The sequence below is a fragment of the Macadamia integrifolia genome, chromosome 4, assembly GCF_013358625.1.
Source record: "Macadamia integrifolia cultivar HAES 741 chromosome 4, SCU_Mint_v3, whole genome shotgun sequence".
Lineage (NCBI taxonomy): Eukaryota > Viridiplantae > Streptophyta > Magnoliopsida > Proteales > Proteaceae > Macadamia > Macadamia integrifolia.
Window position 1 is genome coordinate 24,365,278 of NC_056560.1, and position 14,716 is coordinate 24,379,993.

Sequence of the window (14,716 nt, forward strand, 5' to 3'; positions counted from 1 at the left end):
GAGAGAGAGAGAGAGAGAGACTTAGCAGACTACCAGGCATATATAATGTTCCCAAGAGTTCTATGATGAAGGTAAGTTGAGGAGCAATGCTACCTTCATCACCTCAAATCATCAGAAAGAAGGTCCTGAAGAATATCATTCCATTAACCTTGTATGAAGCACCAAACCTTGTCTCAGAATCTCACGAGGGCCGCAAGAATCTAATGTAATTAACAGTGTTAAGAGCTAGTACCATAAGGGTAGTTCTGGAAATCTCTTTATCTCTTAGTAGCTTATGTGTATATTCATATAAGGCATACTTGTAAATGCTCATGTTTACTATCCAAATAAATATAACATTGCTGCTACCAATTAGGATAAGCTATTCTCTCTTCTCTTCTCTCTTGTTTCCTCCTTTCCTTCTACTAATTGATATTGCTGGTTGTTAGGTCTGAAACTCTCACAAACACAGTGTCTATATTTGGGAAGAGAAATTTTAGGAGGCTTTTTAATTGCAGGTGTATAAATTCGACGATAACACAAGCAAGTTCAAGGTTGATCATGTAAACGAAGGCTTCATAGAAGAGAACAACCACATTTGACATCAGATGAATGGGTGGCTTCTCAATATTCTTCTGCTTCCTTATTAGCTTTGATTAATGAGGTTCATGCCACTACTTACCTTCTCAAATACATAAATAAATAAGGGTTCATGCCTGATTTTTTAAGTTCGGAGGGCTTCTGAGAAGAGGAACCCATTTCCTTCTCAGTAATTCTAGCAATAAAAATTAGACGTTCATCAGTCTAGCCAATTGGGCGTTATGTCAGCTTCTTCGTTACTTTGTTAATGGCTAACTTTCTAATTCCGTTGTGTACCATTACAGCAAATCCCACCATTGGATCTGTCTGATTTTCGTAGACATCAACATCTTGGTAGGAGATTCAAATTTCAGATTCATCCAAACAGCTTCAATAGAATTTCTTTCAGAAGGACGAGAAAAAGCATCAAGATACCTTGTGGATTGAGAATTGGTAATGAGCCCCAAAAGATGAGGAGGTTTGGGACTTCGACAATGATAAGAACCTGTTGTGCAAGCAACCAGTAATTTGGCGTATAATTTTCTGGTCAATGAAGAAGGTCAAAGCAAAGTTTGGAACCTTGAATAAGGTAACTCCTAACCTCATTCGGTCATGTTGCTAGTTTAGGGAGAAATTCAAGAATGGAGATATCTCCAGTTCTTCCTCAGTAGGAGGATCTCCACCTGAGCCCACCCATAGTGGGCTGATACGAAGACAGTGATCGAGGAGATGGAATGGACAATGTCCTAAAAGGTCAACTACCAACTCGGACCTACACAAGATGCAGGTGGCCCCTCTTACGTGGAATCATGCCTTACAACACAGAAAATCCCAGTCAGGTCTATCCCCAGGTAAGAGGGATTACAAGGGAGGCTTAGGGGAGAAGAGATAGATGGGGAAGAAGATGGTAAAGAACAGAGAGATGACGGAACACACTGCTCTGACAGAACATAGAATCAGAATCAATCAAAACAATCAAACAATGGTTAGCTCATTTGAGAACAGAGTTAGCCTGGTTATATCCCAGATTATTTGGTACCAAGGGAAGAAATTATTGATGCAGAAATTTGCTTTTACAGATCCAGCTCAATTCATTTGACCCTCTGAACACCTCGACCACAGCTTCGGTGACAACTTGTTCTTCTAATACATGCCCTTTGATATGTATATTTCTGCTGACATGGATGGGGGGAGAGCAACGAAGAAAAATGGACTGTTCTGCTGAGATTTCTATTGTAAGTGAAGTTGCAAGTATCAATACCTGGCTTGCAACCATTGCTCGGCAAGAGTTATGCTTTCTTAGAATAAAAAATCTCATAGTATCTCTAGTTTTGCTTTTTTAACACCCACCTAATGGGACATTTATTGTAAATAATGCTATTTTAGGCATTCAGGAATCATCGTGATTCGTGAACTCTGTTTATTTTTTATGACTCATGAACACAATCAAGAATGGAGGCTTTCTGTGGATGAAAACAGTGCTACAAGAGCATTCAAGAGACTCGGCACCCTTGATGATGTGATAGGCTTGTTGCAACATCAGGAAGATCACCATTAGAAAACTAGATTAATCTAGGCCCTCACATGAAGCTACATGATAGGCTTGATCCTATAAGTAATTAGTGTTCAAACCATTTCTTTCCATTCAGATGCTCCAACATATCACTGCTAGGTCTGTCTTCACAAGTGTGAGGGCAGAAGCCATAATGCGGAAGAATCCCGACTGTAGTAAAGCTCAGCTTCCCTGGAAATTCATGGTTTTAAGTATCTCCGATACCGATACGATACCCCCCGATACGTATCTTAAATTTAGCCGACCGATACGATACACATCGATACGATACATGAAATTTTTAAAATCCTTTCGTATCGATATATCCTACAATACATACCGATATGCATCAATACACCACCAATACACATCGATACGATACGATATGCCTCGATACGACTATGAAAATTATAAAATTGAGGTAAAATATACGTTTCGGTATGTATTGGTACGTATCGGTGAGTATCGATATGTATCGATCTGTACGTATCGGTATATATTGGCACGTATCGGTGATTATCGATATATATCAGTATGTATCGGTGAGTATCGATACGTATCGGTGAGTATCGATATATATCGGTATGTATCGGTGAGTATCGATACGTATCGGTCATATAATGGCCAAGATGGATAATTTTTCAGAAAACACGATTTTTTGAAGGGTTTTTGTTCCAAAGTTGCTGTCAGCCATATTTCTCTCTAACTAAAGTGGAAATCAAGGTTGGGAACAAGGATTTTATATTTATGGGACAACTACAAACCTTGAATTCTTAGTACGATACCCTCAATTTAATGTTTATGCATAATACTTGCTATCAATAGCTTTTTTTAACAAATTCTTTATGCAAAAGTGTTTAAAAAAATGTTTCCTATCCATTTATGTGTGTATCTTTAGCGTATCTTAGTGTATCTCCGATACGATACGATACTCTTCGATACATATCTTAATTTTGACCGACCGATACGACGACCGATACCGATACTTTAATCCTTGCCTGGAATAGAATGATCCAACCCATGTCTTAGGATTTGAGATCACACTTTCAGGCAAGAGGACAATCTAAAACTAGATGCCTATTGTACTATAATTCTTGAAATTGGATCTTGGAGGGAACTCTTATTTACATGGGAAATTTAGCTGCTATCAACACATCCACTTACAAGGATTATGATTTTGAACTTTATGACATGACAACAATAATCATAGAATACCAACTGACGTTAGCTCCACACAACCATGTTGGATGAGACTCATATCCACAGCAACTTACAGGACTAAGCAATAATAAAACCAAAGAAATAAAGGAGGAAAAATACCTGGCAGGCATGTAATTTTGCTTCCATCCCATCAATGTAAGCCTCACATCGAGCAACCTGTTCTTCCTTCTCCCTCTTTTCTCCTTCAGTTTGTCCAACTGTTTGTGTCAAACGTCGGACTTCGTCCTCAAGTGACTGTCGGACTTCCTCTCGAGTCACAGTCTCAGTGGCATAACGTTTCAGTTCTTCATCAAATCTTTTCCGTGCAGCTTCTGCACTCTTTAACCTTTCAGCTAGAGCATTTTTCTCCTTCACTACTCTCTGCACCATTAGAATATCATATTCAATATTGTCATCAATTCAGCTCCTAAATATGAAGTCATCACTCTATATTAACAGCTACGAAACAGATTTTAAATCATTCATCAGTTGAAAAGCATATCTCAAGAGAAAATACCAGTGAAGCGACACACCAGATAAAAAGAAATTAAAATTACAATGAAATTCAAGAAAAAAATGCCAGACGAAGTAAGAAGTGCCAACTGGAAATTATGCAGAAGCAGAACTTTCTAAGTTCCATATCAGCCACAAGCAAATCATACCAGGAAGACCAACACACCATAAGATGGAAAAACTTTAAGTAACAAATCAAGGATGACCATGACAAATACATTAAGGAAAATTTTGCACAATTCAATTTCTGACATAAAAAAAAAAACCCAATTATTTTAGGAGTGCATTTGCATAGTCTACAGAGTTGACAAGACAGCACCTAGCAACAAGGTGGCCATGATGATACCAAACAACACCCAAGGGAGGAAAGGGAAGGCAAGAAGACGGAATTACATGGTTATTTAATACTGTAATGAAGAGTCAAACGGTGCCAATAACAAGATCTTTATTCAGATAAAAATTCCAGAATAAGGAGATTAGATAGAACACAAAATCAGATGATAGGATGGGTTAATACTTCATCCAGTTCAAGTAATGCAGAGGAGAATATCACTTTTCCGCAATTTTTGCAAACAAAATAGGAAAATACTTGGTTGTTAGCATTCAATTTTTACTATGTTACCCACCAAATCCCGATCTATGACTTCACGGAGCTAGAATTCTTTTTCTGTTTTCTAAATATTTTTAAATTTTCTGGAAAAAAATTTGACTTTTCTTGCACCAAATTGTAAAAAATAAGGTTAATACATAGTGTTTGGAGGTCAATTTTAAACATATTGTACAGCGTTGGCCGATCTACAGCTTGACTGACACTCTAGGAGGCTTGAGTATGGATGAAAGTGGTATGCATGGGGGCAAGTGGCATGCACCATCATATGCCACGAGGAGCACCAGTTCCAACTATGATGGGTATGGGCAGTTTAGCTCTTCATTGTCATTACCCACTGAATATAAGCGTTAGTCACACATGGTTTGAGATCTATATCCTCGGTTGGGGTACCTCAAATATGTTGATGATTCCATTTATAAGGCTCTTGTGGAGGACTTCGAGAGTTTCTTCCACCCTACTGGCCTACTATGATATGGCCAGATTTTGTGATACAATCAGAGGATAACTTGAATTGGTAGCAGTAGCAACATTCAACATTCTAGTGATTTTGATCCTACCTAAAACTTGCTTAGGTAACAGCAACCTCAGACTCACTCTAGGAAGGGCATAGGGGTGACTTGCTTGTACTGTTGACTCTAATATATTTGACTCCTTCAATCCTTTGTAATTAACCATATATGATGTACAATTTATGAAATGGTTTATAATTTTATGTTATTCATTCCTAATTGATGCAGTTGGGAGATGGGTTTAAAATAAAATATCTTTTGATTTTGTTTCCTTAAATTATTGGTGCAAGGTATGGTCAAGTTTAGTAGGAAGATTGGATTTTTATTTCAGTTGCTATATAGGTTAGTTTCCATTTTTAATTAGCTACCAATTTTATGCTTTGATTTTCCTTTTATAGCCATGTAATACACTAGTGAAGAACTCAGATTTGAATTTTTGGAAAGTTGAATGTTGCTTGGCTGAATATTGGCTGCCATGACCCCATCTCTCTCTTCTGGTTTTCTCTCTATTTCTTCTTCTTCATCCTTATTATTTCTGGCTTTTCTTTTTATACTCTGTTCTGGTAGAAGGCTGCAGACCACAGAAAAAAAAAAAAAAAGGGGTTGTTCTCTTTTGTGACTGGTCTTTTGACCTGAGGTTTTAAATGAAAATAGCCCATCCCTGGACGACCAGACCCTTAGAGTTTCTCTGCCATAAACCATCCTTGCTGTGAGGAATCGAACCTGCAAATCAGGTTGGTTTAAGATACCAATCAGATTTGTTGCAGATACAGACTGGTAGCATAATACCCAAATCTCGGAAGTGTCGATGCATGCTTCTAGGAGCCCTTGGTGCTACAAACCCATGCTTGAAATGTCAAGTCCAGCAGGCCAAAGATGAGAGAGTTCTTATTGTTCTTCTGCTAGCTTCCGCCCTGTTCTTCTTGGCCGAAGGTTGAAGACAAGAAGACAACCTAAGAGGTACCTTTTCTTTTGGCTATTATTCTCTTTTGTCCTTTGTGTTTCCAAATTACCCCTACTTTTCCCCCTTTTTACCTCCAACCATTGCCTTAATTATGCTTCCTAATTTATCCCCTCACAATAATTCTTAATTCCCTCCATATCCCATCATTTACTTGAACCTCCATTTACCCTTTTAAGATCCCTTTTTGTTTACAAGTCTGGTACCCTATTACAAGAGTCCTAATATTTACAATTCTGCCATCCTATTCTTGGGTAAAGTTATTTAGTGATTGGGTAGGCCCCTAAGCGATCTGATTTCAATCTTTGGAACACGGATCCGCATCACTAATGCATATTTAAGTTGTTGTACTTGAATTACATGTGTTCTAGTACTAAACATTGAGTGGAATATACCATATTAGGGAATGTCTATAGCATACACTACCAACCTGGGGTCCAAAGTCAAACTACCATTTCAGGTGTGAATTTATTTATTTTTATTATTTTTTTTAAATTTAAGGCTGCATTGGTAATGTTCTAGAAACGACGTATCCTGTCAAAACTAGAATTTTCCATTTGTGTTAAAAAAACATTTTTTTGCCTAAAAAATGGTGTTTGGTAAACCTATTTCAGAAACGGTTTCACCGAGATAGGGGTGAGGAACAGGGAGGGAATCAAATTGGATTTTTCTTCACAAAAAAGGGTTTCTCAGTCCGATTTCACCGAGACAAAGATGAGGGAGACCAGTGATAAACACTCAGCAATGTTGAGGGAGAGCAAGGATTGAGCAAGAGTTCTTCACGAATTTTTCACCAGTCCAGTTCTTTAGAGATTCTTCACCACTCTAGTTCTTCAGAGTTTTAAGGAGACAAAGAAGGTTTTGGTTCTTCAGAGTTTCTAGGAGACAGAAAAGGTTTTGGCCTTGGGGAAATTATCGGGGACATGTGATTTTTCTCCAAATGGAACGTTTCTCAAATGTGGAAACATGGTTTTCCCCTTTTTCCTGTTCTTTTATCCAGTCTGTTTAAAAAAAAAAAAAACGAAAAAATGAACCATGGACACCAAACGGAAGATTCCATTTTCTTGTCCGCATAAAACAAAAAAACGCCAGAAAAGTTATTTTAGACTACGCTTGGTAGTCATTCAGTTCCAGAAACGATGTTTCGTGTCAAAGTGTCAAAATGCCATTTTAAAACCAAAACAATGGTGTTTGGTGAACCTGTTTCAGGAACGATTACCCTAGTTCACTTTTTTTGTATTTGAAACGAAACCGAAATGATGGAACAAGGTTTCGTTGTTCCATCATTTTGCGTCTCTAGCTCCCCCCCCCCCCCTTTTCATTAAAAAAAAAACCGAAAAAACACAAAGTTGACACCAAACACTTTATTCCATTTTTTTGCTCCCATAGAGCAGAAAAACATCAGAAGCCTAAGGGTTCATTATGTTTAGACTTTAGAGGGCCTGAAACAGGGTTTCCTACAAGTTTCAAGCCCTAATTTGGCCATTTGGTCCTTGAAACCCACCATCAAAACTTACTAGGAAAAGTGTCGAGGTTTTGACCGACTTTCAGTTTCATTGGACCAGGCTCGAAACCAAAACCTGGAACCTTGAAGGCATAAGAATGAGAAGGAGAAGATGAAGATGGAAAGGGGGAGGGGGAGGGGGAGGGGGAAAACGCCAGAAATTGGCATAAAAATACAGGAAAATATGGTGGTCAACTCAGTCACCTTGGCCTTACCTAGGCATCACCCAAGCATCATGGTAGCTAGCCATCACCTTGGCATCTTGACAACTATAATGAATACGAACTTCTTAAAAAAAATATAAATGGATAATTTCCATCATCTTATTTTCTCTCTTTTTTTAATAATAATTATGCAAATATGCAAACCGAGTACTAGTAAAAAAACTCGAGGTAAGGTTGTAATTAATGCTCATCTAAGATCTTTTAACCTCCCAAAAGTTGAATTTCTCTGGACACAACAAGTTCCATATATTCTAGCAGAAATCTAGCCCACATCCAAACTTAAATAGCAACAGGAAAAATTGCAGGAAAGCAGGATGAGATATATTTTACCTTAAGCTCATCACGCTTTCGAGACTTCAACTGTGAAAGTTGAGTCTCAGCCTCATGAAGACGGTCCTGAAGAACCTTCTTCTCGGAAGAAAGCTTCGCAATTTCATCATCCCGTTCTGAGCGTAGCCATTCAAGTTGATTCTCAACTTCTTGTATATGTTCAGAAAGCTCCTTCTTTTCCCGAGCAAACCGATCCATTTCAGCCCTTGTCTCAGCCTGCCATCCATTTTCACAAATCGCATCATCTTCCAAAATCACTCAACAAATTAGCAGCATATGATAGTAACGAGCAATGGGGGCAACAGAGATAAGAGATCAGGTACCTTGAGACGATTATTAGTTGCCTCAGATTCGCTCAGCCTTTGTGACAAAATAGCTTTCTCTTTAGCCATATTGGAAAGTTCAACTTGCCTTTCTTCACGAGCACGAATATTTTCATCTTCACTGGCACATAACTGATGCCAAAGAGCAGCTCGATCCACATTGGCCAGCTCAGCAACTTCCCGCATCATGCTCAGAACTGGAAAGACAATCCCTCGTTCTTCGCGGACCAAAAAAACCAAAATATCCAAATCTAGATCCACTTCACGACAGTTATCCGTAGTGCTAGTGGCCCGATCAATAAGCCCTTTCAGCATCCTGCCCCGATATCCCTCATCAGCATATAGTTTAAATAATATAGCATATAGCATCCTCACAAACCCTTGCACATGAGGCTCCCTGGAGAGAGCCAATGCTTCGGCAAGACCGAGAACAGGAGCAAAATCATCTTCCTGGACTGGCAATGAGTCATTGGTCTTTCCCTCTACTGCATCTTTATATTGAAAATTCTCAGCAACAGATCTAAAATTAATACTTAGTCTTTGAGCATGGCGTCTTTCCAAGACCATGGCTACTGACTGATCCAATATGGCCCCACGAGATATGGCTCTCTCAAAAACTTGAGAAGCTTCAACAGCGAGGCAAGGTATGGATAACATCTCTATCAGGACATAAACGTCAGCAAAATGACGACCTGCATTCACAATCTGTTCCTCTACCAAATGCAACCTTTCAGCAGTAAACCCATTTTCACCATACAAGAAGAGCCCACATGGTGTTGTTAAGCAGCTGTCACCAAGCTCACAGTCAGAATCTATCTCTCTCAACATGGCTTCGGCGACATCACTGCAACTACTCACGGTTTTGGACAGAACATCCAAGACACTAAATGACACTTCAGCTCCCAAACTTTTCAGCCTGGCACGAACAGTTTTGACCTATAAGGAAAGACAAAATGATTATAATAAATAAGATAGGAAATTCCAAAATCAGTTCATAAGAGAATTAACAAGAAAATCCAATACGAAATTTCAACTCTTGATGCATACTGCTTGAGGAAAATGCTGGCATTGGGATGCAGCTTTAAATATAAAACTAATGGTTGCTGCGAGTGGTTCATCATTCGAATCCGTCAACAGCTTGAAAGTTTGAAATAAGACACGTTCCCACACTTCACCGCCAAACTCTAACTGACTAAGGGCGCCCAGAACCTAGAAGAATAAAGAAAATTTTATTAATTTTATTTAAGCTGGCCATGCACAACAGACTAAACAAAAAGACGAGCGAACTAAATCCAAATCAAAGTTATATCTTCTCTGGATGTTTACAACTAAAACAATAAAATTCTAAAATCATATCCCAAGAATGCCCAGTAAATGAGGGGAAAAGGAAAAGAGAAATAAATGCACGCAACAAAATCCTCCTTACTGGCAGTCGAAATGCAGGTTCTGCATCTGGTTTTTGAAGTCGATCTAGAAGTGCACAAGCAACAAGTGGATGCTCTGAATGATCAACCAATTTGGGAACCAATGAAACTAGGTCTGGTTGCAGATGTTTAGGGGCTTTGTCAATTACAAGAGCAATCTTTTGTGCAGACTGAGGCCTTCTCCGTGGCTCTGGGCCACCTTGTGGAACAGCACCATCTATTGTTCGCAAAGAGTTTACAATTAATTCCAAAAGCTCCTCAGACTGCTCCGGGCACTTTGTCTGAAGAAGCAGCGTGTTCAACAGTTAATACCTGGAAATCAAGCTTGGAAATCCCATCTAAACTGAGTACAAGTTCATGTACCTTGGAAGATCGAATGAAACCATTGTTAACAGGAAGGCCCCCTGCAGATGTCTCTGGAGGAGTAATAGACTGTCCAGGTACAGCCTTTTCAGCTATATCTCTTCTATTCATGTCCGAGCTTTGTACTGCATAGGAATTAGTATTTTCATCCGCCCCGGAGTCCAACCTCTCATATGCAGGAGAATGCACAGATTCCGTTGCCCCAGTTTCCGTACCTGATTCTGATGGACTGCTGGCTCCATTGTTATCTGGGGAAGGATTTGAGCAGGTATCAGAAGAATCATCACCAGATCTTCCTTCCGAGGGTTGGCAGCATTCAACCATTATATCTAAAAGTAGATCAATAATTGCCTGCTGCAAAACTTTAACCCCCATCAACAGATTCATCACACTGGGAGAAGATTCATCCGTCCGCATGACCTCCTTCTTCCCATCATTACTGCCAGAAAGCTTGGTTGGGAGAAGCAAGCGCTTTACTTTAGCAGGGTCATCAAGATAGACACGAAGCCCAGTTAGAAAACCAGCTATTGCACCAGCATCCATTAAGAGCTTTTCCCTTAAAGTGACCTGTGGCTGTGAAGAATTATCTCCATATGTAAGGTGAAACCCTGCTCTAGCAAGAAGGTTTCTAAAGATGTCTTCCTCGTCACCACTAATTCCTTCACTGTCTTCAGAATCAATAAGCTCATCAGGGTCAGTTGACAACGCATCTTGATCATCCTCAGAAGCCAAAACCTGACCAAGGGAAAACAAGATGTTGATCATCGGTAGAACAAAGAGAAATAGACAAAAAAATAGTTAACCTGCTGTTTTGAAATTGATAAATCTGAACGAACAGAAATCTGTACAATGAACCAAAATTATACTACACTTGATTACCTGGTTGACTAGCTACTACGTATATTAAAAATCTTAAGGTGGCTAACATCAATACACATCTCCATAAAGTTCCAAAAATTAAGCAATTAGTGCTGCAAAAGTAATAGAATAATACATAATACTTGGAGTGTACTCTGCATGAGAAGATCCCAATGAGTTGCAGGTCAGATTCATGCACAAAACAATGGATATCTCAAGTGATCTTGAGTACAGCTGCAAATTGGTCCAAGAAAATGTAACACAGCATGCAGAAAGTAATTTAATCTCACAAAAACAACTGAATCTTAGTTTTTGGATCAACCCCCCCCCCCCAAAAAAAAAAAAAAGAACTTTGGAGAACTGAAATCATCCTTCATAAATATGGCAACAAGGATTAAAGTATCGGTATCGGTCGTCGTATCGGTCGGCCAAAATTAAGATACGTATCGGAGGGTATCGTATCGTATCGGAGATACATTAAGATACGCTAAAGATACACACATAAATATATAGGAAACATTTTTTTAAACACTTTTGCATAAAAATTTGTGAATAAGTGGTTTAATACATGGTGACCAAGGCTTTTCGAAAGAATATATGGAGTAGCTAATCACTACTCACAATCCTTCAGAATATAATCATATAATCAAAATGAATAGGTCAAAAACATCTATTGTAGCAGCCTGTCTAGCCATTCTCACCATCATAATCTCAAACGACGGAAGTCTAGAAAAAATTCTAAATTCTTCAAAAATTACCCAATGGGCCATTATATGAGATGGCGTGCCAAAACACAAGCAATCGTATCATGGGCTACAGTCATGCAGAGAAATCAGGATGGTAGGGTATTGAAGGGAGAGATTTTTTTGTTGGGGGAGGGGAGGGAAGAGCGGCCATTTGTTAGTGGCTTCAGTCAAGGAATACAGATGGTAATCAGAAATTGGAAGAGGGGAGCAGGATATGAAAATCACCAGGTCCATACAGTATTAACATATTTGCTTGGATCCTGGCTCTTAACAGGTTTCTTAGCATGGACAATTTATGGATATGAGGTATTGCATATGCTGGCCGATAGATCAATCTTTACAAAGATCCCATCTCTTCCAAAACTGTAAGGTGTTTGAGACCATTGTCAAGGCACCGCCTAGGCATCCTGGGGTGCCCGTTGCTGGACAACACCTTGGGTAGCCTAGGCGTCGCCTAGGTGCCTTCTTAGTGTCGCCCAGGCATCCCTGATGTAGATCCCCATCATAGGCTACAGTATCACAGGAAGAAGGCCCAAACCAGCCAGCCTTTGGGCTGAGGTCGAGGCCAGTTGGTTCTCTATTTTTGGCCCCTACGCTGGCCACATCAGTCGCCCATCAGAAAGCATAGGAAACCCCCTTATTACAATATATTTGTTTCCAGAATGGAGCTTCTAGAAGGTCCTCAAATAGCCCCATCGATCGAACCTTTACAGCTGTCCATAGCTGGCCAGAAGACTCTCCTTTGTGGCCTGCGATTTCTTTTACAGCTGGATTTTTGTTTCTTTTGTTTGACTGGTCAAAGACGCTTTACAAAAGAGGAGCTGCCATCTAGAAAGTCCTTAGTAGCTGTTTATTTGTTGCCTTAAGATAAAGCTAGGGTTTAGTTATTATTATGCATTAGTTTCCTTTTTGAGATAGTTTCTAATTTGAGAACAAGCTTCTAAATTGTAATTTTCAGACCTTTATTTAAGAGGGATTGCTGTAACAATTAGACAATTGAATTAATGAAGTTTACTCAGCAACTGCTAGCTCCCAAACTCCTAAAAGATGAAGTACAACAGCTGAGATAGATGTGGGTGAGATACCCAGGCTGAGATAGCCATTATCCCACCCACAACTTCTTTCTCTACCTTCCTGTTTCCTTCTTGTTTGTGTTTGTGAGAGAGTGATTTGTCAGTACTTGAAGCATCGAATTGAAGTTCCAGCAGCCACCCACAGTTGAAGATTGAAGATCAACCAACTTACTAAAATCGATTTTTAGAAGTGTCAGGGTTTTGTGTGGATCGACCAGGCCTGTTTGTCCCATATCAGAAGAGCCCCCTTTGAAGGCCCTTTAGAGGGTTCAATGGCCACCCCAAGGAGGCCACTCGACCAGCTCAGCCAAAACCCAACCGCAGGTTTTCTCCCTATGTCTGGCCGAAACCCTGTTTCAACCAGATCTGTTCCAACTTGCTGATGGTATTTTGCTGCTCTGCTGGAGGACTTTTAGTGGGTTTTTCTACCCTGTTTCTGAACCTGATCTGCTAAGGTGTGAGCTTCCTAATTACCCTAATCTCTATGTTATTATTCAATCCTAATCTCAGCCTACTTGGATTCTCTTTGGTTCTAAAACCTGAAGTCAGATTTGGACTTGGTTGAGGATTGTTAATCATTGGAGTTTGTTTACCTAAAGGTGAACCAGCTATACATTAATCCCGGCCCCCTCCAACGCCCTAGGTCACCTAGTTGCCTTGACAACTATGTTTGAGACAATACAAAGATACCAATCAAGTTATCTAGTTTATAGTTTGTTTGGTCTAGAGGCATTGAAGCAGTATAATTTCTCAATGCCCCAACAGACCTCTGACGCAGTTTGATATCCAAAGAGAAATGGATATCAAATGCAAAACATCCCGAAGGATGTACTGCAGAAAAGAACCAGACAACAGAATAACCATGTTCAATACCTGTGGCAGTCAATAGAAAAGTAAAAGTAGGTTAGGGGAGGAAAGAAGGAAGTGATATATAGAAGGGCTGTTTAGGACTGTGGACAGTACCTGAGAATGGTACCTTAGAAGGAAAGAAAAGAGAGGAGAGGGGTAGAGGAAGAGCTCACAGCTCACACAACTCAGTTCTCAAACCAAAACTAATGTAAGGCTGGAGTTGATGAAGTACTGAGATATTAAATTTCTTTATTTTAGGGAAAAATAGGGCTGAATCTGGAGAAAACAGATAACTCGAAGCTCAGACTTCAGATGACCAAGCTGGCCTGGTTGAGTGCTCCTTAGGATGGCCTTGATTGGTCCTCAAAAGATGAAGAGAAACAGATCACAGGATGGAAAGATCTTGGTGATTGAACCCTGCCCAGAAAACTTACTTCCAAGGCTGCCACGGGCTGCTTATGACTTCAGATCTTCAACCAATAATTGATGATGATGACTTATAGAATACATCTCAGACAATGGTTTAAAACTCAGATAAATAAAGGGAAACAGAAAAGATAAGAAGAGAGAATCGATACAGTTTGCATTAGGGAGGAGAACACAGGTTTTTGGAACCCTAGGTTGCATTAGGGAGGGGAACAAAACTGTAATTGGCAAACCATGAACGAGAAATTCAAAGGTCCAATATAATCACTCCAAAGATACAATTGCCCACCCAGACCATTAGCTATATATCCTTTGTAACTCGCAAAGAAAGGAAATAAGGATCCACAGCTAAAAAAGCAAGCATTACATAGAAACAGTTATACGATAAAATATAGCACAAAAGTATTTCAGCCCCAAGTTCCATTCAAACCAAGTAATCAGACTTAGATTTTGATCCTGATTTCATCATGACCAAAAATGATGTTAAAGTCATTTTATCCAAAATCACTGGATTGATTTTGGTGCCAGTCAAAACAAAAATATATATTTGGCCAAAAGCTGAAACCATGTCCACAATGAAGTAAAATTTTTTTTTCAAGGTAAATCCAAAATTAATTCAATAAGTGCTAATTTCCCCTATCTCCACATCCTGACTTCATCCATCCAACTTCCGTGTAGCTAACCCCCCCCCCC

General features: G+C 39.5%; 1 protein-coding gene across 1 annotated transcript in view; it reads right to left on the minus strand.

The window, feature by feature from the left end:
• The window catches only part of LOC122076529, a 24,526-nt gene that overhangs the window by 2,275 nt on the left and 7,535 nt on the right, over positions 1–14,716 (minus strand). The window contains exons 4-9 of the mRNA XM_042641863.1: positions 10,072–10,806; positions 9,711–9,989; positions 9,332–9,493; positions 8,285–9,220; positions 7,962–8,177; positions 3,431–3,691 (exon numbers count right to left, since the gene is read on the minus strand). Of these exons, the coding sequence (XP_042497797.1) occupies positions 3,431–3,691; positions 7,962–8,177; positions 8,285–9,220; positions 9,332–9,493; positions 9,711–9,989; positions 10,072–10,806 (2,589 nt within the window). The remainder of the gene's footprint in view (positions 1–3,430; positions 3,692–7,961; positions 8,178–8,284; positions 9,221–9,331; positions 9,494–9,710; positions 9,990–10,071; positions 10,807–14,716) is intronic.